The sequence below is a fragment of the Zootoca vivipara genome, chromosome 11 (genome assembly GCF_965207765.1).
Source record: "Zootoca vivipara chromosome 11, rZooViv2.hap1.1, whole genome shotgun sequence".
NCBI lineage: Eukaryota > Metazoa > Chordata > Lepidosauria > Squamata > Lacertidae > Zootoca > Zootoca vivipara.
The window spans coordinates 6263804-6289525 of NC_142594.1; the positions used below are offsets into that span (position 1 = coordinate 6263804).

The 25722-nt window shown below is 47.1% G+C and overlaps 1 protein-coding gene across 1 annotated transcript in view; it reads left to right on the top strand.

The window, feature by feature from the left end:
• The window catches only part of AOAH (acyloxyacyl hydrolase), a 106086-nt gene that overhangs the window by 22662 nt on the left and 57702 nt on the right, over window positions 1–25722 (top strand). Inside the window, exons 4-7 of the mRNA XM_035129543.3 lie at window positions 2665–2731; window positions 4580–4679; window positions 12616–12672; window positions 23315–23385. Of these exons, the coding sequence (XP_034985434.3) occupies window positions 2665–2731; window positions 4580–4679; window positions 12616–12672; window positions 23315–23385 (295 nt within the window). The remainder of the gene's footprint in view (window positions 1–2664; window positions 2732–4579; window positions 4680–12615; window positions 12673–23314; window positions 23386–25722) is intronic.

Here is a 25722-nt window from a genome sequence, read left to right on the forward strand (position 1 = left end):
AATTGGCCAAATTAAACTCATGCAGATTAACCACAATATGAAAAATGGACAGAGAGGAGGTTTTCTTTATAAGGAAGGACAATGAGATAGGCTAAAAGCTCGGTTGAAATACAGATGACTCACCTTGGATCAGAAGGAACAGCTGTGTGCTTTGAAGTTTCATAAAGAAATTGTATGACATGATTCTTTTCTTTCTTTAAAAGATGTTTTTCTTCTTAATTTTCTTCTTTTACATATTGCCACCTTGCACCTAGAACATTCACCGTGCCCTTTTAAAGCTACTGAGAATGTAGATTTTTTTTAGCAGCTGTACTTGAACTTTTGTACTTGTTTCTGTATTTGCATATTCACTGATCCAAAATACTTGTTGCATGCTACCCCAATCTCTGAGAGGTGTACACCTGACTGTTTAAACCCATTTGACCTATCTTTCCTTGCTTCCTTTAAAAATAACCTGTGATATTCATTAACTAATTAACAGTGGTTTTTAGAGTGTCTTACAATTGGAACTGCAGAGTTTAGTTGGTAATCAGTAGGTTAATCAACTAAAGATTTATGGTAGGGGGCAAATTTTAATTGGTGAGGCCATGAATGAGTTTGAAGGGCACTTAAATATATACACTTCTGGATATATATCTTGGTTTCAGTGTGCTGCTTTTAATGTGGGGGCAAATTTTAATAAGTGAGGCCAAGAATGAGATTGAAGCACACTTTCTTTGTTTTTAATTATTATCTTGTCTTTGCACTGTGTGATCTCAGGGGGAAAAGAATATATTAAAGATAACCTTTCTGTCTTTCACCTGAGTGACAGCAACGAAATCATCTCAACAGAAAAAGCAGCTACGTTAAGGCCTTGTTTGTTGTTGTTTAGTCGTTTAGTTGTGTCCGACTCTTCGTGACCCCATGGACCATAGCATGCCAGGCACTCCTGTCTTCCACTGCCTCCCGCAGTTTGGTCAAACTCATGTTTGTAGCTTTGAGAACACTGTCCAACCATCTCGTCCTCTGTCGTCCCCTTCTCCTAGTGCCCTCAATCTTTCCCAACATCGGGGTCTTTTCCAGGGAGTCTTCTCTTCTCATGAGGTGGCCAAAGTATTGGAGTCTCAGCTTCACGATCTGTCCTTCCAGTGAGCGCTCAGGGCTGATTTCCTTCAGAATGGATAGGTTTGATCTTCTTGCTGTCCATGGGACTCTCAAGAGTCTCCTCCAGCACCATAATTCAAAAGCATCAATTCTTCGGCGATCAGCCTTCTTTATGGTCCAGCTCTCACTTCCATACATCACTACTGGGAAAACCATAGCTTTAACTATACAGACCTTTGTCGGCAAGGTAATGTCTCTGCTTTTTAAGATGCTGTCTAGGTTTGTCATTGCTTTTCTCCCAAGAAGCAGGCGTCTTTTAATTTCGTGACTGCTGTCACCATCTGCAGTGATCAAGGAGCCCAAGAAAGTAAAATCTCTCACTGCCTCCATTTCTTCCCCTTCTATTTGCCAGGAGATGATGGGACCAGTGGCCATGATCTTGATTTTTTTGATGTTGAGCTTCAGACCATATTTTGCACTCTCCTCTTTCACCCTCATTAAGGCCTTACTAATCTGCAAATCTATTTAAATGCAATTGTTTACATGATCATTCGGTTTAAAGGTAGCTAAATAGTCAACTAATAAATCGTCAGCCAGTGGACAGCTTTAGTCCATTTATCCTCACAAAAATCTGTTGGGTAGTTTAGGTTACAAGTTTCCTTGCTCAAGGCCAACCAAGGCTCATCCACATTTGCGCTTGTCCCGTTTCGAGAAAACATAGGTATGAGTAGTTTTCCCACTTGCTCTGCTCCTTTCCCAGGGAAAGCCTGGTCCTTAGCTCTAAATCAAAGCAAACATCAATCTGGAGAAAATGTGAATTGCCATTTGCTCTGACTGAGCACTGAAGACATACCACGCAAATATCCTGCTTTGGGCAGGACATTCTGGATTGACGGAAGCCGCCCTGGAAGCTTCCTACAACTGTATAGTGTCTTCTGATTGAGGGAAGTCATAGTCCTGCTCTAGTCTGCCTTTGTCAGACCACACCTGGAGTCCTGTGTCAGTTCTGGAAGCCACAATTTAAGAAGGCATTTGACGAGGTAGAATGTGTGCAGAGGAGGGTGACCAAGATAAATCATGGATCTGGAAGCCAAGCCATATGAGGAACAGTTGAGGGAATTTGGTATGTTTAGCCTGGCAAAGAGGAAATATGGTAGCCATCTTCAAATTTCTAAGGGGCTGCCACATGGAAGCTGGAGAAAGCCTGTTTTCTCCTGCTCCGGAGGCTAGGGCCCAGATCAATGGATTCAAGTTTTCAACTAAACAGGAAGAGCTTTCTGTTTGGCAGTGGAATTGGCTCCCATGAGAGATGGCGGACTCTCCCACCTTGGTGGTTTTTATGCAGACGTTGGATGGCCATATGCCATGTATGATCTGGTTGAGATTCCTTCATTGCAGGGGAGTTGGACTAGAAGACCCTCAGGATCTCTTCCAACTCTACAATCCTGTGATTCTATGAAACAGGATGCTGGACTAGAAAGAGTCTTGCTCTGTTCCTGCAGGGAACCTTTTGGCTTCTTAATGGCATTTTGGTGTGTTCAGATTTAAGGATGTGCACTCACTAAATGTGTTGTTTTCCAGCAAAGTTGCACTTACAAGGGGCATGCATTCTGATCGCCGAAATATTTGGACCACATATAATTGAGTTGTAAGTATTAGCACGTCATATAAATAAGTAAATCTGTATACTAAGTAGCCATTTTATATGGAGGCTAAAATATCCATTTCCAGTTGGTGCCTGACAGGTGTCCAGATTCATCCATCATTTTATTTATGTTGTAAAGTTGCTTGCTGTTTACCCTTATTATACCTATCAAAATATTTCTGGGTTAGTCGTTCTCCTTCACCTTTTTTAAAAGGGAACCCTAATAATGACATAACCAAGCTTAAATGAGGTTGCATCACACCAAGAAAGCCAATGATGTAGGGCAGAGGTTTTCATCCTTTTGAGCCCATGGCTCCTTTGACCAACTGCATTCTTTCTGTGGCACCCCTAAGGGGCTCAGGAGTCCAGTTGGTCGCCCCTTGCCTGCAGATCTGGCAGCCTCTCTATCCCTTTCTGAAAACCTTCGCTTGTGGGATGTGTCCTCAACCTTCTCTCTGCTCCCCTCTCCTTGGGAGTCCTCTGGGCAGCCGCAGATGCCGCCCCTGGCCTCTGAGCTGCGCCTCCCTCTGCACCAAAGAGAGGTGACTCATCACCCTGCCCAAGCACCCCCTGGCCAGCCCAGAAGCACCATTCACCTGGGGAGCTTGTAGCCAGGGCTGCTGCAACAAACAGCTGTGCAAGCCTTTGGGAGGCAAAAACACGAGAGGGCATAAGAGGAGGGAAGGACAGAGGGGCAGAGGCTAGTGTTGGCCACAGCACCCCTGACCACCATTCAAGGCACCCAAGGGCACCATAGCATACTGGTTGAAAACCACTGTTGTAGGGAGCAGGACCTTAGAAATAGGACCACAGGACCCTCTCCTTTGACAGTGGAGTTGCTTAGAAATTATTGGTCTGCTGGTGAATGTAAATTGAACTGTTCTAGCTAAACTAGGTAAAGGTAAAGGGACCCCTGACTATTAGGTGCAGTCGTGACCGGCTCTGGGGTTGCACGCTCATCTCGCATTATTGGCCAAGGGAGCCGGCGTACAGCTTCCAGGTCATGTGGCCAGCATGACAAAGCCGCTTCTGGCAAACCAGAGCAGCACATGGAAACGCCGTTTACCTTCCCGCTGTAGCGGTTCCTATTTATCTACTTGCATTTTGACGTGCTTTCGAACTGCTAGGTTGGCAGGAGCTGGGACCAAGCAACGGGAGCTCACCCCGTCACAGGGATTCGAACCGCCGACCTTCTGATCAGCAAGCCCTAGGCTCAGTGGTTTAGCCCACAGTGCCACCTGGGTCCCTTTCTAGCTAAACTAGCTTGCAGTTAATGTAATTTTCTTCTCGTTTCCAACCTCTGACCTTAATACCAGCATTTCAGAGCCTTATGAGCTAATGTAACCTCCTTCCACATTAGTGTTGGTGAAGTGAAAGCTTTGTGATTATGTAATTACATATCTTTGGAGTGCTTACGTACATAACCTAAAGATGAAGCAGTTCTTCTGCAATCAAGTAATTCAGTAATATCATATTGATTAATATGGCACACATTCAACAGCAAATCTGACCAAGACTTGATAAAAGTCAAGAGGATCGCTGAGATCCACCAAAATGAAAAATCAGTGGTATACTTTTAGTCTTTGTCTTTCAAGTAATTTGCTAAAATAGGGACAGCCGTTCTGATGTTTCATTCAAGCACAGCGTTTATCCACTGCTGCAAAAAGGTTTAGAATCTAGGTCCTAGGACAACCCAGTCAAAATCACCGAGCTATGGTCAAACGGGCTTATATTAAAATGAATCTTAAATTGGTTTTTTTAAAAAATATATTTACATTTCCACTGAAGGAGCTGGTATTTAGTCAAAAGAACCTAACTTAGCCTTTGCTTTTTGGCATAATTTCCTTTCAGGATAGAGCACAAAATGAATCCAGATGTGGTGTGCCATTCCATTGGCTTGTGCAAACGAAAGGCGGGCCAGCCATTTTGTCACCTCTACCCCCCTACTAAGGTGAGTTCTGCTGGGAAATGAAAAGCCAACTTTAAATTTCTTGTTTGTAAGAGTCTATCCAAGAAAGAGGGCATTGCTCTTTCAGTCTCAGAACCACGGATACACCACTGAACAACTTTTAATCTGAACGAAGCATTGGTTGGTTAAGTCAACGGTCAAATGCGTTAAAGATTGCATCTGTCACTTGGTAGCTTTCTTCATGCTTGTACTTTACCTTTCTTTCGCCCCTTTTTGTTCATTCATTCATTCATTCATTCCATTCCCCTCCTTACTTTTATTACAAGAAGCTCAGCAAGGTCCCATGCCTCTCTCAATTTAATCTTCACAATACCCTGTGATGTAGATTAGGCTAGGAAGAAGAGCAGAAGAGTTTGGATTTGATATCACACTTTATCACTACCGGAAGGAGTCTCAAAACAGCTAACATTCTCCTTTCCCTTCCTCACCCACAACAACCCCCTGCCAAGCAGGAAACACCTTCAAAGCATTCTTGACACATGGCTGTCAAGCCTCCGCTTAAAGACCTCCAAAGAAGGCGACTCCACCACACTTCTTGGCAGCAAATTCCACTGTCGAACAGCTCTTACTGTCAGGAAGTTCTTCCTAATGTTTAGGTGGGAGCTTCTTTCTTGTAGTTTGAATCCATTGCTCCGTGTCCGCTTCTCTGGAGCAGCAGAAGCATTATTAGAGAAGCATTATCCACACGAAAGCTCATACCAAAATAAAAACTTAGTTGGTCTTTAAGGTGCTACTGAAGGAATTTTTTTATTTTGCATCTCCAACAGTTAGATACCTTAGATAACCCTTTTTAAAAACAAACATCATGGGGTCTTGTATATTCTAAATATTATTTTTTGTTGTATGAGCCTCAATTTAAGGTCCAGAGACACCCTTGTTATAGCACTTAAAAGAATTGGAGATCTCAATTTTGACCACACAGTGGGAGACTGTTTTAAGTGCTTTAATTAAAATCTTAATGTTTAAAAGGCCCCCTCCTAGCAGTGATGTAGAATAGAATGTCCCTGTTTTCATCCGAGGAATGTTGAAGGGTAAGCCTTAAATCTTGCAAGTATTGTTTGCTGTGGCACAAGGTTCAGCCCATAGGATCCTCCGTTCTTCCCTCCCCCCTCCCGACGGAGCCAAATGCCGGATCTGTCGGGCGGCGGGAGGGAAGAACGGAGGACCCATAGGATCCTCCGTTCCTCCCTCCCCCCCAACAGATCCGAAGTGCGGTGGTGCGGCGGCAAAAAGCCCACGGCTGTGTGGGGGCTTTCGCACTGCCGTGCTTTGGCTCCGTCCCCTGGAGCCGAAGCCCGGCGGTGTGAAAGCGAAAAGCCCCCACACCGCTGCACTTTGGCTCTGGGGAACGGAGCCAAAGTGCGGCAGCGCGGGGGCTGCTTTCCCCCAGCTGCCTGGCACACAGTTGCTTGCCTTCGCAGCCCCCGCACCGCCGCTCTTCGGCTCTGAACCCCAGAGCCGAAGTGCAGCGGTGTGGGGGTGTTTTGCCGCCTGCCTTCCCCAAGCCAAGGGGAAGGCAGGCGGCAAAAAGCCCTGGCAATTTTTCGCTGCACGCTGGACTTTGCAGTCGGAGGTTTGTTTTTCTATGGCCACATTTCGCAAGACAAAGCGGCGGCCATAGAAAACCTCGTTGTCTTGCGAGGCAACCTCCGATCGCAAAATCCATTCGTCTAGCGAAAAATTCGTCTTACAGGGCATTCGTTAAGCGAGGCACCACTGTATAAGGAATTCTGTTTCATTGAACATACTTCCACAAACTCCCGTAAGCACACCCCAAAATCTAATCTGTGAATACCACCTGTCAGAGGGCCTGGTATGGCTACTCTAGAGTAACGACTCCAGCATGGTCTTTTTAGGCTTTTATTAAGTGCTGATTATTTACAGTGTTCAGAGCAGTAAAAATGCATCCTTAAGGTGAGGTGTCTGAACTCCCGAATGGCGATTGGCGCGTTTTCTTCCAGCACCACAGCTTTGGCAGACCCAACCTCTTCCCCCTACGTTTGCGTCGCAATTCGGGAGTTGGGGGAATTGGCCTCCCCCCTGTGCGTCCAACTTCCTGTCCCACCTGCGTCCTGGGCTCCACAACCTTGCCTGAGCCTCGGACACCACTTCCTGACTCTCCGCTGGAGGCAGAGCTCTCCTTACTCTCTCCCGCGCTTGGGGATGGGCTGGAACTTAAGATGGGAGGGACTTCCCTGTATCCCTCGTCCCTCACATCCATCCCCCTCCCAGGCTCCTCTCCCCCCCTTCCTAGTGGCTCTCCGCTTGCTGGGGATGAGTGAAACCCCAAGAAGTCTGTGGCATCCGAGCCTGTGGGTGTAAAAATTTCCCCCCAATCCTGCGATCTTTCTCCTTCCCCCTGAGAAGACGGGAATCCCAAGAAGTCAGTGGCGTCAGAGCTGGTGGGAGTAAAAATGTTCTGCCAGTCCTCTCCTGCCTCTGACGTCGTTGACCTCGGTGAAAACCACACCTCTTCTTCCGTGTCCTCAAATTCCGCTTCCCATCTCCATGGAGAGCTGCTGCCTGCTATCCCTTCCTCCTGCCCCTCCCCCTCTCCCTCCCTTTCCATGTGCCAGGGCTTGGGCCTGTGGGGGAACAGGGCATGGAACTCTTCCACTAAAAATTCCTCAGGTACTTCTGTGGCCGGTATCCACTCATTGTGGGACGGCGGAGTGTCCTCCCATGCTATCAGGTACTCCAGTCCTCTCACCCCTCTCCTTGAGTCTAAAATCTCAGTTGCCTCATTGAGCTGTCGGGCGTCTCCCGTCTCCCCCCCTCCCTCTGGAGGCTGATCGCTGTCCCTGAACCTGGTACTTTCCCTGTACGGCGACAGCAGCGATCTATGAAACACTGGGTGCACTCTCATGTCCTCCGGCAGTGCTAGCCTGAAGGCTACCGGGTTGACCTGTTGCGTGACCGTGAAGGGGCCCAGCCTCCTGGGTGCTAACTTCTTGCATCGCCCCCTGGTGGGAAGACCTTCCGAGGATAACCAAACCTTGTCCCCCACCCTGATGACCTCTCCCGGTCGCCTGTGGCGATCTGCCCCCTTCTTGTACGCTTCCTTGGCCCTCTCCAAGTGTTCTCTGAGTTGCTGGTGCACCGTCTCCAGGTCCTCTGCCCAATCCTCTGCCTGTGGGCCCTCTTCCTCCTCCTCCCCCTCCCTCTCCGGGAAAGATCTGAGGTCGCGCCCGTAGTTGGCCTTAAAAGGCGACACCCCTGTGGAGACGTGCACCGCATTGTTGTAGGCAAATTCTGCCAGTGGCAGGCGATCCACCCAGTCCGTTTGCCTCTGGCTGACGTAACATCTCAGGTACTGCTGCAGAATGGCGTTGACCCGCTCCGCCTGTCCATTGGTTTGCGGGTGCCTAGCCGTCGACAAGCTGACCTCCACCTGCAGGAGGTTCATGAGCCGCCGCCAGAACCTGGAAACAAATTGGCGGCCACGATCCGAAATAACCCTTAAAGGCAATCCATGCAGTCTGAATACGTGGTCAACAAACAGTTTGGCCGTCTCTTCTGCCGAGACCGCCCTGGCACACGGTATAAAATGGCACATTTTGGACATGAGGTCCACCACCACCAACACTGCGGTCTTGCCCCTGGACGACGGCAGGTCTGTGATGAAGTCCATGGACACTACTTCCCACGGCCTGTGCGGTGTGGCTAAGGGCTCCAGCAAACCTGCTGGTGGCGCTCTGACCACCTTTGCTCGCTGGCAGGTGTCACATCCCCTTACATACTCCCGAACATCCTCCCGCACCCCTGGCCACCAGAAGTGTCTCATGACTAGGTGAGTGGTTTTGTCCCTTCCAAAATGACCCGCCGTTGGGTTGTCGTGCATCTGCTTGAGGGCCTTACCTCTCAGCTGTTTGGTTGGCAGGTACAGGGCTCCCTTGTAAAAAAGCAAACCCCTCCTTTCCTCAAAGTCTTTGGCCTGCTCCCCCCCCCCTCTCAGTTCTCTGAAGATGCGGGTGGCAAATTCATCAGCTGCTGTCAGTGCTGTGAGTTCTGCCTCGCTCACCACTGCTGCTCCGCAGGACCATGCTGATGGGGGGAAAATATGCCTGGGTGCCGGTGGCAACTCCTCCTCCATGTACTCTGGCTTGCGGGAGAGGGCATCCGCCCTGACATTCTGCTCTCCCGGGATGTAGTGGATGGAGAAGTTGAAGTTCGAGAAGAACTCTGCCCACCGTATCTGCCGCTGGTTGAGCACCCTGGCAGTTCTCCAGAACTCCAGGTTCTTGTGGTCTGTGCACACCTGGATGGGGTGCTTGGCGCCCACCAGGAAGTGTCGCCAGTGCTGGAACGCAGCGTGGATCGCAAGAAGTTCCCTGTCAAACACTGTGTAGTTGCGTTCCGGCTGGGTCAGCTTCCTGGAGAAGAAGGCACAGGGTCTCCACTCTCTGTTGGCGTCCAGTTGCAACAGAATCGCTCCCAGAGCCTTGTCCGAAGCATCTGTCTCCAGGCGTAGGGGCGCATCCTGCACCACGTGGAACAGGTGCTGGTCTGAAGCGAATACCCTCTTGAGGCTTTCGAACGCTGCTTGCGCCTCTGGTGTCCACCGGAACTTCTGCTTGCCTCTCAGGCAGTCGGTGATAGGAGCCGTGACGCGAGAGAAGTTCTTGATGAACTTCCTGTAGAAGTTCGCGAAGCCTAGTAGGCGTTGGGCATCTTTGCGCGTCCTGGGGCTGTGCCAGTCCAGGATGGCCTGCACCTTGTCCTTGTCCATCGCCAGCCCCTTGTCTGACAGCTTGTAGCCTAGGAAGTCCACTTCTTTGGTGTGAAACTTGCACTTCTCCAGCTTCACATACAGGTGGTTGTCCTTCAGGCGCTGCAACACCTCCCTGACATCCTTCACATGCTGCACTGGGTCATTGGAGTAGATAAGGATGTCATCCAGAAAGACCAAGCAGTTCTTGAAGAGGAGGGACCCCAGGACGTGGTGCATGAAGGCCTGGAAGCATGCTGAGCCCCCTTGCAACCCGAAGGGCATCACCAGATATTCAAAAGAGCCCAGAGGCGTGAACATCGTGGTTTTCCATTCATCACCCCCCCGGATCCTAATCAAGTTGTACGCCCCTCTTAGGTCGAGCTTGGTGAAGATCTTGCCCCTGCGTGCCGCTGTCAGGAGATCATCCACTCTGGGCATGGGGAAAGCCACTGGCTCTGTCACCGAATTCAGCCGTCTAAAATCCACCACCAGACGGCGCTGTTGCGTGTCTTTCTTGTCCACCCAGAAGACCGGGCTGCCCCCTGCTGCCTTGCTTTCTCTGATGAACCCCCGCTTGAGGTTCTTGTCGATGAAAGCGCGCAGATCCTCCAGTTCCTGATCTGACATGGCGTACAGCTTGGCTGGGGGTATAGTTGCCCCTGGCACCAGGTTGATCTGGCAGTCAAAAGGCCTGTGTGGGGGTAGGTGGTCGGACTCCACTTCGCTGAAGACCTCCTGCAGGTCCCAGTACGGCTTGGGTATTGCCTCACCCCCCTTGACGTGCATGGTGGCCACCGTGGCTATCGGAGGCCCCTCCCCTGGTTGGTGCTGCATGCAATGTTCCAGACAAAAGTCCGATCCAAAAGTGATGCATCTCTGGTGCCAACTGATGGAGGGGTCGTGGCGCGTCAGCCAGCTCATGCCCAAGACGATGGGGGGGTCTGAGATGGTTGTGACGTTGAAAGCCAGTGTCTCTGAGTGCCTTCCCACCGTCATTCTCATGGGGGGGGTTTGATGCGTGATGGCCCCTCCCAGCAGCTCTCTGCCGTCAATGGTGGCCACGTGCAGGGGAAAATCCAGCTGCAGAAGTTGGATCTGGTGCTCTTCCGCAAAGTTTCTCGAGAAGAAGTTGGCTGAGGCACCACTGTCAATTAAGGCGAGGACTGTCAGGGGATAGCCATTTGGGAGCGTGAGCGTGACTTCTAGAACCACTCCTGCTCTGGGAGGGGTGGGCTGGCTCTGCTCCTCTCTGTGCGGGTGGGCGGGCTGGGGCTGTTGTCTGCTGACTGTGCCTGGCTGCTGCCCCTTGTCTCCTGCAGCCAGGCTGTCTCGTTTCCCTGCTGTGGTGCTGCGTCAGCGGGGGAAGGTACAACCGTTCCCGCCTTTCCTTGCCACTCTCTGCGATGAGGGCAGTCTCTGACGCGATGCCGGGGGGAGTTGCAGAGAAAGCAATTCCCGCCCCTTCCCTCCTTGCGTCTTGGCGCCGCCGGGGTTTGAAAAGCCCGCGCGCGCGCTCCTCCGATCTCCATCGGTTCCGGCTCTGGGCTTGGCCTGGGCGGGTGTGGGGGCGGGCCCTGGGGTGGGGTTTGGTGATGTGGTCTGTCCTGGGAGCGTGGGAACCAAGGTTTTGCTGCGCGCGTCGCTTGTTTGTCATTCCATCTGGATTCCTGTCTCACCCCCACCGCTAGCGCCGCTTTGCTTAACTCATCCATAGTTCGCGGTTTGGGACCTCTTGCCAGCTCATCCTTAACGTCTGCATGCAAACCCATGTAGAAGGCTGATTTCACTGGCTCACTTTGCAGATCCCACCCCAGTTTGTGCACCAGCATGGTGAATCTCGCCCAGTAGTCCCTAACTGTCGATTTTCCTTGTGTTAAGTTATGAAGCTCCTCTTTAGTGGCCTCCATTTCACTGTCACTAGCGTACATTATTTTTAAAGCTTCTAGAAATAATTTTGCGTTCTTCATGCAAGGATTTTTTTGCGCGATGAGCGGTCTTACCCATTCTCGGGCGGCCCCCGTCAAATGCTCTATGATAAAGGAGACTCTGTGCGCGTCATCTGGGAATTCTGCTGCATGCAATTCCAGCGCATAATTTATTTCTGTCTCGAATCCTAGGTACTCCCTAGGGTCGCCGCTAAACTTGGTGACTAGGCTCTGTCCCCTTCTCACTTGGACTAGCTGCGGCTGGGGCACCCCCCCACCTCTAGCGGCTTTCTCCTCTTCCAACTTTTTCTGTAGGTCCAAAACCATCACCCTTAGCTGTTTCTCAGTCTCCTCTTTTGTCCTCACCTGGTCCACCAGCTTGTTCAGCTCCTCCTGCGCCCCTCGCGCTTCCTCCTGAGCGGCATGCAATTGCTGCTGTGCGTGCGCTGTGAGGTTCTGCAGCTCCTGCTTCGCTGCTTCGGCCTCCAGCCTCCAATGCTCAGCCTCTTGAGCGCTCATCGCTGCACTCCAAAGTAGCCAAAAAAAAGATTCGGGAGTTGCTGTCAGAGGGCCTGGTATGGCTACTCTAGAGTAACGACTCCAGCATGGTCTTTTTAGGCTTTTATTAAGTGCTGATTATTTACAGTGTTCAGAGCAGTAAAAATGCATCCTTAAGGTGAGGTGTCTGAACTCCCGAATGGCGATTGGCGCGTTTTCTTCCAGCACCACAGCTTTGGCAGACCCAACCTCTTCCCCCTACGTTTGCGTCGCAATTCGGGAGTTGGGGGAATTGGCCTCCCCCCTGTGCGTCCAACTTCCTGTCCCACCTGCGTCCTGGGCTCCACAACCTTGCCTGAGCCTCGGACACCACTTCCTGACTCTCCGCTGGAGGCAGAGCTCTCCTTACTCTCTCCCGCGCTTGGGGATGGGCTGGAACTTAAGATGGGAGGGACTTCCCTGTATCCCTCGTCCCTCACACCACCCAACAGAAGTTTGTTTTCTGTGGCTAGCAAACCTTACTTCGGATATGAATCGTCAGCCTCAAACAGATTTATATTCCCTAACATGGAGAAAAAAAGGGCTTGCAGCGAAATAAATGAACATTTATACAGTAAATGGAATGTGATGGAAGGTAATCAAATAATTGATGGTGGATCCAGAAGGAGATAATTGATTGTGCCCTTGCACATTCTTTATTCGCTGCCCAGCTAAGCTTCAAAAGGTAGGAGTGTCAATAGGAATAATAGTCTGGATTGTGAAACACTTTCTTTTTCTGTTTTAGATGGGCTTCAATGTGGCTATAAAGGAATCAGAAAGAATGGTTGCAAATCAGCTCAAGGTAAGAAAGGCTATTTTCACCATGATTGTGCCTAATCAGAACTGGTTAATTCTGAAGCCAGATGAATTAAAAACGGGCACCCCCAAACTTCGGCCCTCCAGATGTTTTGGACTACAATTCCCATCATCCCTGACTACTGGTCCTGTTAGCTAGGGATCATGGGAGTTGTAGGCCAAAACATCTGGAGGGCCGCAGTTTGGGGATGCCTGATTTAAAATATTCAGAAATGTTCCTGAATAAACATTAAGCATTGTGGGAAGCCTTGCTTTTACTACTGTGTGAAGAAAAATGTAACTATTAAGGATAAAGGAATAGCAACAAAAAAGATATTGAAATGGGGACCCAAGATAAAAATATATATCAAACACAAAAGAGATGTCTAGGTGTCGGGGGAGTTAATCATAGGAACCTCAAATGTTCTACTGAAAGATTCTCAGGTAGAAATTGTCAATTATAGACATTTATCCCTGGCAAGGATCCATTGCTCTGCGCTTGCTATCCTCCTCCTTTTCTCCTTACTTTGGCTTTGACTGTATGTAAAGAATAGTGGTTTTCCGGTTTAACATCACACCTAAAATCTTAAATCCCGAATGTTCCTGCCCTTGGGAGAAGAGCTGCGTTCTTCCTTCCAATTGATAGATGTTTGTTTATGGCCTAAGTTTTAGCTCAATGGAGAAAAATTGCCTTCACCCTTTTGGATTTGGACCAATTCTGACACAGGTGTCAACATTGCTGAGCTAGGTGGACCAGTGGTATTTTATTTTATTTATTTTACTTCCATATCTCCCATTGTCAGAAAAAGGGGGCAGTTTATGACATAGACCACAAAGTCAATACATAACATGATATCTAGCCATTAAAAGAATCAAAACAGCTATATAAATGCAATTATAAGCGGAGGAAATGCATAACAGAAGTGGTATACGGTAATACAATAGGACATCAATCCTGGCCTGACTGCACTGGTTTTCCAATTAGTTTTCATGCCCAATTCAGAGTGCTGGTTTTGACCTAAAAAGCCTTAAACAGTGCAGGACTGCATTTCTTCAAGGGTTGCCTCTTCCCTGTATGATAATAATAATAATAATAATTTATAATAATTTATTATTTATATCCCACCCATCTGGCTGAGTTTCCCCAGCCACTCTGGGCGGCTTTCCAACCGAATATTAAAACAGTACAGCATTAAACGTTAAAAACTTCCCTTAACAGGGCCGCCTTCAGTTGTCTTCTAAAAGTAAAATAGTTACTTATTGCCTTGACATCTGCTGGGAGGGCGTTCCACAGGACGGGTGCCACCACCGAGAAGGACCTCTGTCTGGTTCCCTGTAACCTCACTTCTCGCAATGAGGGAACCGCCAGAAGGTCCTCGGTGCTGGATCTCAGTGTCCGGGCTGAATGGTGGGGGTGGAGACGCTCCTTCAGGTATACAGGACTGAGGCCGTTTAGGGCTTTAAAGGTCAGTACCAACACTTTGAATTGTGCTCGGAAACGTACTGGGAGCCAGTGTAGATCTCTCAGGACCGGTGTTATATGGTCCCGGTGGCCACTCCCAGTCACTAGTCTAGCTGCCACATTCTGGATTAGTTGCAGTTTCCGGGTCACCTTCAAAGGTAGCCCCACGTAGAGCGCATTGCAGTAATCCAAGCGGGAGATAACCAGAGCATGCACCACTCTGGCGAGACAGTCCGCGGGCAGGTAGGGTCTCAGCCTGCGTACCAGATGGAGCTGGTAGACAGCCGCCCTGGACACAGAATTAACCTGTGCCTCCATGGACAGCTGTGAGTCCAAAATGACTCCTAGGCTGCGCACCTGGTCCTTCAGGGGCACAGTTACCCCATTCAGGACCAGGGAGTCCCCCACACCCGCCCGCCTCCTGTCCCCCCAAAATAGTACTTCTGTCTTGCCAGGATTCAACTTCAATCCGTTAGCCGCCATCCATCCTCCAACCGCCTCCAGGCACTCACACAGGACCTTCACCGCCTTCACTGGTTCTGATTTAAAAGAGAGGTAGAGCTGGATGTCATCTGCATACTGATGGACACCCAGCCCAAACCCCCTGATGATCTCTCCAACCAGGACTCTGCAATCATAATCTGAGGACCTTCTTTGTGTGCCTCCTCTACCAGAGACCCGGAAGGTGGGGAAAATGTGAGTGGGCCTTTTCTGTGGTGGCTCCTGTTTGTGCAATGCTCTCCCAGGGAGGCTCATCAGGGGCATCATAAATAAACGCAAATTCTCGTAATAGCAGCAGCATAAAAAATAAGGGAGGGGAAGATTAGCAGCAGGGTATCTAAAATACCAAAAAAATGGCAAACATAGAATCTTCACTCTAACCAAAAAAAGTAGCTCTAAATCATGGCACCAACACAGAAAATGTCTGACCCTCCCACCTCTCACCTGGGAGCTTTCCTTTCCCTCCCCAGTTTCTCCACCATGGAGCATTTTCCTGTGCTGCTAAATTCCTTCATTACTTTCCCATGCTTAGGTATTCACTATTGCCTTTAAAATTGAGGTGAGGGTGTAGAACATTGCATGGGAAGATGCTGTTTGAACTCCAGGTATGCTGATCTCATGTTACCTAGTAGCATAGGAGGAAAGCAAATCCATTTGCCTTTGGGCTAGATATACTTTCACTTTTATGTTTCAGCTGAGCTGTAGGGTTTGCTCCCTGTTTTCTGTGGGTATTTGATTGCAGTGCAAATGGTTTCCTTTCCTTTCTTTTTTTGCTGTTTGCAAAGGAATTGTGATATTGGTTCTTCCCAGGTTATTGCCGTGAAGCTGGCTGCGGAAGTAAAAATGTAGATTTCTAATTAATCCCTAGGTTAATGCTGAAAATTGATGCCAGGGCAATAAACAACACCCTGTAAATAAGCATTTTCAACTCAAGTTTAGAAGCAGCTGGAGCGCATGTGAGCATCTTCAGACAATTACTGCCTGCTCTGCTGCCACAAATTGCTTGGAGAGAGAGGGATGAAACACGAACACAGCGGAAGTTGCACATCTAAAACTTCGGCCGCATCTGCACTATAAATTGAAAGCAGTTTCATAGCACCTTAAACAGTCATAGTATCCCCCAGAGAATCCTGGGAATGCTTGTGCTCAGAAGTCTTGGGAGACCCCTATTCCCCCAGGGATCTACAATTCCCAGAATTCCGCAGGGAAGGTTATTGACTATTAAAGCTACGTGCTCTGAGAATTGTAGCTGTGTGAGGGGAATAGGGGTTCCCTAACAACTCTCTGCACCTTTAGAAACCACAGTTTCCTTTGAGGAAAGCGGCATGCATAGCTGCCAAATTCCGGCCTGAGAAATAAGGGACTGGACCGGAAGTAGCAGACCGGAAGTAGCGCTGCAGCCATTTTGGAACTGGGCAAAGCAGCATCAAAAGTCGCTTCTGAGCATGCTCCGTCCAGTTCCAAAATGGCTGCCGTGCCAGAATAAACCGGGGGAAAACAAAAAAATCCGGTTTTTTCGGCTGGGGACAGCTGGAAAAACGGGGGTTTCCCGGGGAATACGGGAGACTTGGCAGCTATGGCGGTATGACGCTGTTTTGGCTGTATAATGCACATCTTTTCAGAGGATACCTTTATACTGCAGGACATGCTATCTGCAGATGCAGCTCAAAAGGACCCTGTCCAAGACCAGGGGAGCTGCTGACAGTCAGTGTAGGCAATACTGAGCTAGATGGAACAGTGGCCTCATAAGGCGAGTTTATGTTATATCAGTGGTGAGGTTGTGTGACTAAGGAATTTATCAGGGACCAGAACTGTTGCTTCCAAAGGTTCACATGGAAGCTGCTATGTGACTTTCCAACATGTAATCTTTTGAAGCACCAGAAGTTTGGGTGCTCTTTTGCAACATTGTCGGAGGGGTTGCTGTGGGGCCACTTAAATATAGTGGATGGACAGAGAGCCGAACTAGGGGGAGCTGGGTTTGAATCCTTGCTCAGGTCGGAAAGAGCCACACAGATCAGGGGCACAGATAGTAGCAACATCCAAACCAGTCCGAGGCCCGGTTTCAGACAAGATCTCCTGCAAATCGCAGGTCAAGGAGTAGTCGAAGTAAACCAAGGTTTCAGTAGACATTTTTCCCAGCAATGCTGGTGGCATTTTGGGATGTGTGGGAGGGAATAGACTAGCAGGGGTGCCTGTCAAAAATGTGAAGTGTTTGATGTTAATGCAACTTTGAGAAGTAGATTTTTAATCTACTTAAAAATTCTAAGCTGGAAAAGGGAAACTTTTTAAATGCTACTTACAGATAGGTTTAGACATAAGTATGTCAGCGAATGTGGGGCGGGGGGGGGGGGAATGCAGTGCTTTTTATTTATTCAAAGTGGGAGTTTCTCCCCCCACACACTTTCCAGATTGGCTTGCCTTCCTATCTGAGCTGCCTTTAATTTCAAAGGATTCATAGCACAAATGCAAAATGTCACGACTCGGTCTGAAGCTGAAAAGCGAGTAGGTTTTCACGTTCCAGAAACCCACGGCTGCCCAGAGGGCTTTAAGAATGTATCCTAGAGGCTATGTTCACATGGGCAGGGAAAATAGTGGGCATAGCCAGGGTGGGGGGCTGCGCCCCCTAAATCAAGTAAATACTGTAAATAAAAATACTTAACTGGCCAATTGCGTAAGATAACTCTGTGCTGGTCCCCTCCCCCAACATAAATCCTGGCTACACCCATGTGTTCCATACAAACACACATATACATAAGTACAAATTACTGTAATGAAAAATCATGCGTACATGATTTAGAAAATGCAACCATATTCTGGTCGTAGCACATGTCTCAGAATGTACTGTGCTGTCATAGTGGGAAGGCTTATATGAAGGCAGCCAATGAGTGACCAAAAAAAAAAAAAAGTTGCATAGTGTTTTGCTATGGTAACTGAGTATAGGAGTAATTTTTTTGTGCCTTCTGTGTTGCATCCCATAGAAAGGGAATATATAAGCCATATGGGATTTTTCTCTTTCCTTTGTATGCATGGTTATCTGAGTGTATTGCCTGGAACTTCCACTCAAGAATGCTGGTTCCTCTGTCAGGTTATCAGGGCAAATGTGCCTGTTTCATTTAGTTCACAATAGTTCACAGTTCTTCCATGCTCCTCATGTGGTTCGACATCATGAAATGCAGCAAATGGACAAAGGGCCATTATTCTTTCAACGTGACAAATTATATGGTTCTAGCCTGGAGCTTATAGCACAGTGGTCCCAGATATTGAAATGATCACCTCTTCAGATGATTGAATAGATGTACCATGGATTTATTTGAGGACGGATGCCCAAATGATGGACATTCATAACGATTTATGCCATTCATACAACCCCACCAACAATAAAAACCTCATAGCGTGAGGGCAGTTCATGCCTTTTATATCCAAGTGATGAATTTCAACAGATTAATTTATTATTCTCATATACAAGATGAAACTCACCGTTTATCAAATCACATAAGAAAGCCTCTTATTTCAATGACAGCATTTCCCATCGAGGGAAAGAAATATTTTCCCCCTCTCTTAATATTTTAAAGGTAGAGTTCTTGTGCTTTTGAATGTGAATGTTGATGTTGGTCAAGCTGAAATTTCAGTCATGCTTCTTCTTATTTGGCGATCACTCGTAGCCGAGTAAGATTGTCTTCCATAAACACGGTTTTAACAATGGGTCTGTAAGTGACTGTGGAGGCCAATTCTGGATCCACACATCCTTCCACAGTGGGGACATTGGTTTCCAGGTGGGAGTTGATCACGGTGTGGATTTGCCAAGCGTGCCTTCCTCTTAGCACATTTCTCCCTTGCGTCCTGAGATCGTGTTTCTTCAAAGCCCATGACACCTTTGGTAAAGGCTGTTCTCCAACTGGAGCACTCGCAGGCCAGTGTTTCCCAGTTGTCAGTGTTTATACTACATTTTTAAAGATTTGCCTTGAGACAGTCTTTAAACCTCTTTTGTTGACCACCAGCGTTACGCTTTCCATTTTTAAGTTCGGAATAGAGTGGTTGCTTTGGAAGACAATCATCAGGCATTGCACAACATGACCAGTCCAGTGAAGTTGATGTTGAAGAATCATTGCTTCAACACTGGTGATCTTTGTTTCTTCCAGTACACTGATATTAGTGCACCTGTCTTCCCAAGTGATGTGTAAAAATTTTTGGAGACACCGTTGATGGAATCTTTCAAGGAGTTGGAGATGACGTTTATAAGTGGTCCATGTTTCACAAGCATATAGTAAGGTTGGTAGTACAATAGCTTTGTAAACAAGTCTTTTGGTTTCCCTGCGAATGTCCCAGTCCTCAAACACTCTGCACTTCAATCGGGAGAAAGCCGCACTCGCAGAGCTCAGGCGATGCTGGATTTCGGCATCAATGTTGGCCCTTGTGGAAAGGTAACTGCCTAGGTAGGAGAAGTGATCAACATTTTCCAACGTTACACCACTGAATTGGATTCGTGGCGCTGCAGAGGGGTTATTTTGTACTTGTAGGTGCGGCACTTTGGTTTTTTGGATGTTGAGTGATAGGCCAAGCTTTTCATAAGCTTCTGCAAAGATATTTAGGATGGTTTGGAGGTCATCCTTTGAGCGTGCGCACACTATGTTGTCATCAGCATACTGAAGCTCTATGATGGAAGTTACGGTAATTTTACTTTTTGCTTTCAGCCTGCTCAGATTGAAGAGCTTTCCATCTGTTCGATATATGATTTCTATTCCGGTGGGTAGTTTACCGTTGACAAAGTGTAGGATCATGGAATGAAAATAATGAATAGAGTTGGGGCAATAACACAACCCTGTTTAACACCTGATCCCACTGTGAATGGTTCACTTTGAGAGCCATTGTTATCTGCAATTGTTGCTGCCATATTATCATGGAGGAGCCAAATTATGTTTACAAATTTATCTGGGCAGCCAATTTTCAGAAGGACAGTCCACAGGGCATTACGATTTACAGTGTCGAAAGCCTTAGTCAGATCAATAAACGCCATATACAGGGGGTTGGTTTTGCTCTCTGCATTTTTCTTGAAGCTCTTGAGCAGTGAAAATCACGTCCACTGTCCCCCTTGAAGGCCAAAAACCATTTTGGGATTCAGGAAGGGTCACCTCGGATATTGTTACCACGGTTTGCTAAGATCCTTGCAAGAATTTTGCCGGCCGCAACTAATAGAGAGATGCCTCGATAGTTTCCACAATCAGTTCTGTCACCTTTTTTAAAGAGATTGATAATTTTGGCATCCCTAAAGTCTGCTGGGATTTCTCTTTCCCAGATTTTTTCGATGAGCTTGTGAAGTTGTTGTGTAAGTTCAATTCCGCCCACTTTGAAGATTTCGGCAGGTATCCCATCAGATCCACTGGCTTTGCTGTTTTTCATTTAGTTAATAGCTGTACACAACTCTCCCAGATTTGGAGATACTGCAAGCTCATCTCTAACTTGTTTTTGCAGAATTTGTGAGAGGACCTCAGCAGCTACAGGGGAGTTGCGGTTAAGGAGATGTTGGTAATGTTCTTTCTAGCGCAGTGCAATAGCTTCTGTATCTTTTAGAAGTGTGTTACCGTCTGCTGAGCGTAGGGGGCATATGCCATGATTTATAGGCCCATAGATGGTCTTCCATTCTGAAGGAAATCAGCCCTGAGTGCTCACTGGAAGGACAGATCCTGAAGCTGAGGCTCCAATACTTTGGCCACCTCATGAGAAGAGAAGACTCCCTGGAAAAGACCCTGGTGTTGGGAAAGATGGAGGGCACAAGGAGAAGGGGACGACAGAGGATGAGGTGGTTGGACAGTGTTCTCGAAGCTACAAACATGAGTCTGACCAAACTGCGGGAGGCAGTGGAAGACAGGAGTGCCTGGCGTGCTCTGATCCATGGGGTCACGAAGAGTCGGACACGACTAAACGACTAAACAACAACAACAACAACATGGTCTTTGTGGCTTTAAAGAAACTCTGTGTATCATGAGTGTAGGCTAATTGCTGGATCGTTTGAGCTTTTTTTTTTTTATCCACCAGGTGTTTTTTAGTTCTCTGGTTTGAACCTCAGCCTTAGCGCTGACATAGGTTTTTCCCTTAGTGGCAGTTTCTATCTCTTTGCCAGATCTGAAAGGCCTTCCTTTTCTTGTCAATCATGCGTTCAATCTCACTGCCATTCTCATCAAACCAGTCCTGGTGTTTCTTGGTTTGATATCCAATAGTTTGTCCAGAGGCTGCAATAATGGATGTTTTTAGCTTGGTCCAGTGTTCCTCAAGGTTATCAGGGAATTCTGAAAGCAGTTGGTCCTTAAGAAGCAATCCTGCTTAATGGGATCTTGAAGGGCTTGAATGTTCATTTTGCGCCTTGGTTTCCTTCCTTGAAGCCTGTGTTGAGGTATAATCTTGATAGCCATCGTGGAGCGTATTAGTTGGTGATCTGTCTAGCAGTCGTCATAGCTCTGGTAAGGAGCACATCACGGCAATCTTTAGCATGGACAATAACATAGTCTAAGAGGTGCCAGTGGTTTGACTGAGGATGCCTCCATGAAGTTTTAAATTTATTTTTCTGTCGAAAGAGTGTGTTGGTAATAACAAGGTTGTGTGCTGCACATATTGTCAAAAGTAAGATTCTGTTCTGGTTGCTGTTGATATCTCCTTCTTTCCCAATAGTCCCAGGCCACAGATCGAAATCTTGCCCAACTCTTGCATTAAAATCACCCAGGAGGATAATTTTATCTTCCTTAGGTGTCTCTGATAGGACAGTATCCAGCTGAGAGTAAAAATTTTCTTTAATGTCTTCATCGGCATCCAGTGTTGGTGCATTAAGCGCTTATAATAGTAGACTGTTGGTTTTTGGAGAGCTTTATTAGAAGGGTTGAGAATCACTCATTAGTGCCGGTAGGGACTTCTGACAGGAACTTCACAAGGTCGTTTTTGATAGCGAAGCCTACCCTATGTATTCGATGTTCTTGTTCAGATAGACCTTTCCAGAAGAATGTGTAGCCTCCTTTTTCTTCCTTCAGTTGTCCCTCGCCTGCTCTTCGAGTCTCTTGAAGCGCTGCAATATCGATGTTAAAACGCCGCAGCTCTCTTGCAACGATGGTCGGAAATGACTGTTCCGGTTTGCAATCTATTTTTGGAAGCCGAACGTCCGATGTGGCTTCCACAGCTTCCGATTGGAGCTTCAGGAAAGCCCTCCTGGTTCCCTCTCCTTCCCCCTCAGAAGACTCCTCATCTTGGAGGAGCCCCTGATCCCCTCACAGGGGCAGGGTGAGGAGGAGGCCGGGTGCTTAGCAGGGGAGGAAGGGGCCCTGGCAGAAGGGCCCCCACAGAGCCTTCCCTTTCCCCTAGGGCAGTCGGGTCAGAGGGTGCCTCAAGGTCTCAACCCCTTTCTTCAGGCCCATGTACACCCTCTCAGACAGGGGGTCCCAGGGGGGTGGGCTCCCTTGGGAGCCACTGCCCCTCCCACTTCAGCAGCATTTGGGGTGCAAGCACCCCTGGGTGACCCATGTAGGGCAGCCACTTGGCCCTCTCCTTCCACCTTCGTGAGACATCTTCACCTCAGTCAATGCCTCCTTTGGAAGACGAGGTGGTTGACAATGAGGAGGTGGGGCCCACAGCACCTCCCACCCGACCTGCCCATTGCTGAGATACATCCGACATCATGGATCCCAATTTTCCCCAACAGGAGAAGCAAACGCTGTTACTTAGCGTGATAAGTTCCTTCTCTGTAGGCAGAATTGGGATCTGGCTATCGGATACTGAATCTCGGAGGGTTGCCCAGAGGACAAGGAGACTTTTGGTCCAGGGGCCTCCTATTTTTCCTTCCCTTCTTGGCCCCTATCAGGATTGTTTCCCTTTTCCCATTCACCTGGGCTAGTTCAAGGGGCCAGTAGGAACCTTTCCTTTCATGCAGTGAACAAGAGGGGCATGTTCCTTTGAAATCACTGTGTTCCTCTCCTTTTTTAATTTTTTTTATTAAATATCTTTATTGTACAAAAAATAATACAAAAATGATGCATCTACATACAAACATACCAGACCGTACATCACACAAAGAATGGACAAAGATTAATACATACACATACATACCTTACCCATACACAATGCACACATACGTAAAGAACTAATATTTATAATGTATTCAATTTTTTCCTTCTAAGTTTAAAATCCATAGGAACATATCTATCCTTCAAGATGGGAAAAGAAAGGTTTAGAAAGAAAAGAATAAGGAAAGGAGATTGATTATAGGGAAAAGTAAAAAAGAAAAAGAAAAAGGAAGAAGAGAAAAAGAAAAGAGAAAAGAAAGACGAGAAAGAAAAAGAAAGACAAAGCTTTGTTGACTGACTCTCTTAATTTTTGAATTTCCTGGTGGATCATCTCCCAAAATGTTTTAATTTTGGGGCATGACCACCACAATCTGGCTTCTCCTCAGACCGTATAAATCTTTTGCCTTTTTTACTGTGTTCCTCTCCTGATCCTTAGCTGTTCTTGTGTGACTGTACAGTTACTTGCTTAAGCACGGGTTGAACTGGAGCAAGGGGCTCGTCTCTCCCCCTCAAGTATCCTCAAAGTTTTTTAGAGACTTCCTGCCAGAGGTGAGATGGGCAGAGACAAACCCACACCATGGATCCTCCCCTACAGAGAAGGAACTAATCACGCTAAATACCAATGTTTACTTTTCTCCTCCCAGGAAAACATTCATCGGTTATCGGGCGTATGTTCACTTCCTTTTCTGAAGCAGCTGTGTGAGAAAATCCAATTGTATGTATTATTTTCTTTTTTTTAAAAAAAAAATCTTTATGCTACCCATTGATTAAAATATATTTTTAGTTTACTGCAGAAGGTACATATTGCTCAGCAGCCCAGGACGGGGACACACACACACACACAACGCCCACTTCTCAAACAGCATAACTCCTCCCCTTTATCTCACAGAAAGGAGATATAATCGGCTGGATAATGTTGGTGCCACAAGAGCCCTTTGAACATAATTCATAGCTATATTGTCATTTGTTCTCCATGTGCTGATGTTAATGCACTTTTAAATCTTGCTGCCCGTGTTGGTTTTGTGACTCAGTTCCTAGAAGGCCTAGAAGCTGGAAATGTGTTAATAGCCACGTAGCACACAGGTTATGAAAACAAACAAACATGTGTGCTGGTGCTTCTTGAAAATGTGACTGTAGGGTAAGATTTATGCAAAATTTGTGTAATGTCACATTTCGTGAAAACGTCACTGACTCCCTGTATATCAAAGATGCTTATTCCAGCACTGCGAAAGAGTAACTGAAATTATCAAGGATGGATGCAATAAATATACTGTAGTGTGAGTTAGAGGCAATGTCTGGGTACCTTATAGTGGGGACGACCAGCCCTCTTTCCATTGAGGGCCACATTATTTTGGGGGTAGTCTCTCAGGGGCCACTTGGCAATTGTAGGTGGAGCCAAAGTCAAAGAGAGGCCAAGAGTATTATCCAGAAATGGAAATCACAGGAGATTCCTTCAATTACAGAGTGGCAAACGAAGGTATTGGAGTATATGGAAATGGCCAAATTAACCCATAGCGTTCAGGACCAGGACAATGAGAAATTTCGGTTAGAATGGAGTAAATTTATTCATTACGCTAAGGACAATTACAAGGGAATGAAATCGCTAGCGGTAATGGCATAACTCCTACATTGCTGAGATTGTAATTAAGTTAGATAATACGAGAAAGGATTGAAATAGTTTACCATTTGGTGGGAGGAAGGAAGTCGCAATGTATTGGATTTATGTTGTATAGATGCATTATTGTATTCTTGCTTAATTGAATTGAATAAAAATTTATATATAGTGGGGATGACCAGCCCTCTTTACATTGAGGGCCACATTATTTTGGGGGTAGTCTCTCAGGGGCCACTTGGCAATTGTAGGTGGAGCCAGAGTTAAAGAGAGGCAAAAGTATTATTCAGAATCATTTTCATCCTGCTTCAATTTTCACTTTTGGAAATTGGATTAGAATTTCCAATCTTGTGTCAGTCTATTCAGAAGTAAGTCCCACTGCATTTGATGGGGTTACTCTCAAACACTGGCGGAGGAAAGGAGGGCGGGGGGAGTGCATCGCCCCCGGCACCATCGGGGAGGGGGGGGTACCACCGCGGCTGCCCCGACGCGCGACGCGCACCCCCACTGCGTGCCATGCCCCTGGGACACACGCCAGCCACGCCCCCCGCCTGCTCTCCGCCCCCGGTGCCGGAGCATGCAGCTTCGCCACTGCTCTCAAATAAGGGTTAAGGGGGGTGAATTACAAGAACAGTCCAATATAGATACTGTTCTGGAAAGCAAATGAAATTAATTCTTTTCTGACTTTAGTGTGCTAGACACACACTATATGGCAGGAACCAGCCAATTAATTATCAGACAACTGAATGGGGTTCTTTCCCCAAGACGTAAGCCGGAAAGATGTTTATTCAAAAATCATCCATTCATTTTTATCCAGTAACATACTGTCCATTCCAGTTGTTCTGAAGCTGCACTAGCAGGAGGGGGGAAATGGTTTCAAATGTAAAAAAAGAAGAAGGGGTGTGTATGTCTGTGTGTGTGTGTGTGGAGTGAACAGAGAGGAAGGCACACTGATGGTATGCTAGAATTGGGGCAGCTTCAAGAGGCATCAGAGGCTGCATAAAATGAAGTTGGGGCTGCATGTGGCTCCTGGGCCTCAAGTTGCCCACCTGTGCCTTGTAGAAAGAAAAGGGGAAGCAGGACTAAAGGAAATTATTGATTCTAATAACTCAGAGAACCTGGCAGCACAGATATATATTTTTTAATCTTTTAACTAACACCATGTGGTTTATGTCTTCTCCTTACTACATTGTTTATGACTCTTGCTCTTGATTTTAACAGAGTAAGGAGGAAAGCTAACGGACCAAAGAAAAAACCCCAAACAAAATCTCATTTTAAACTAGCGTTTTAGTCTCAGATACAGATTTACAGGCACCATCATTAGATCAATTTGTGTTTGATCTACAGCATAAAATCTGTGATACTAAATCCCAGGGCCTGAGAGTGAAAATCGTCCAAATAGAAAGTAAAAGAAGCTCCCACTTGTGATAATAAAAGAAT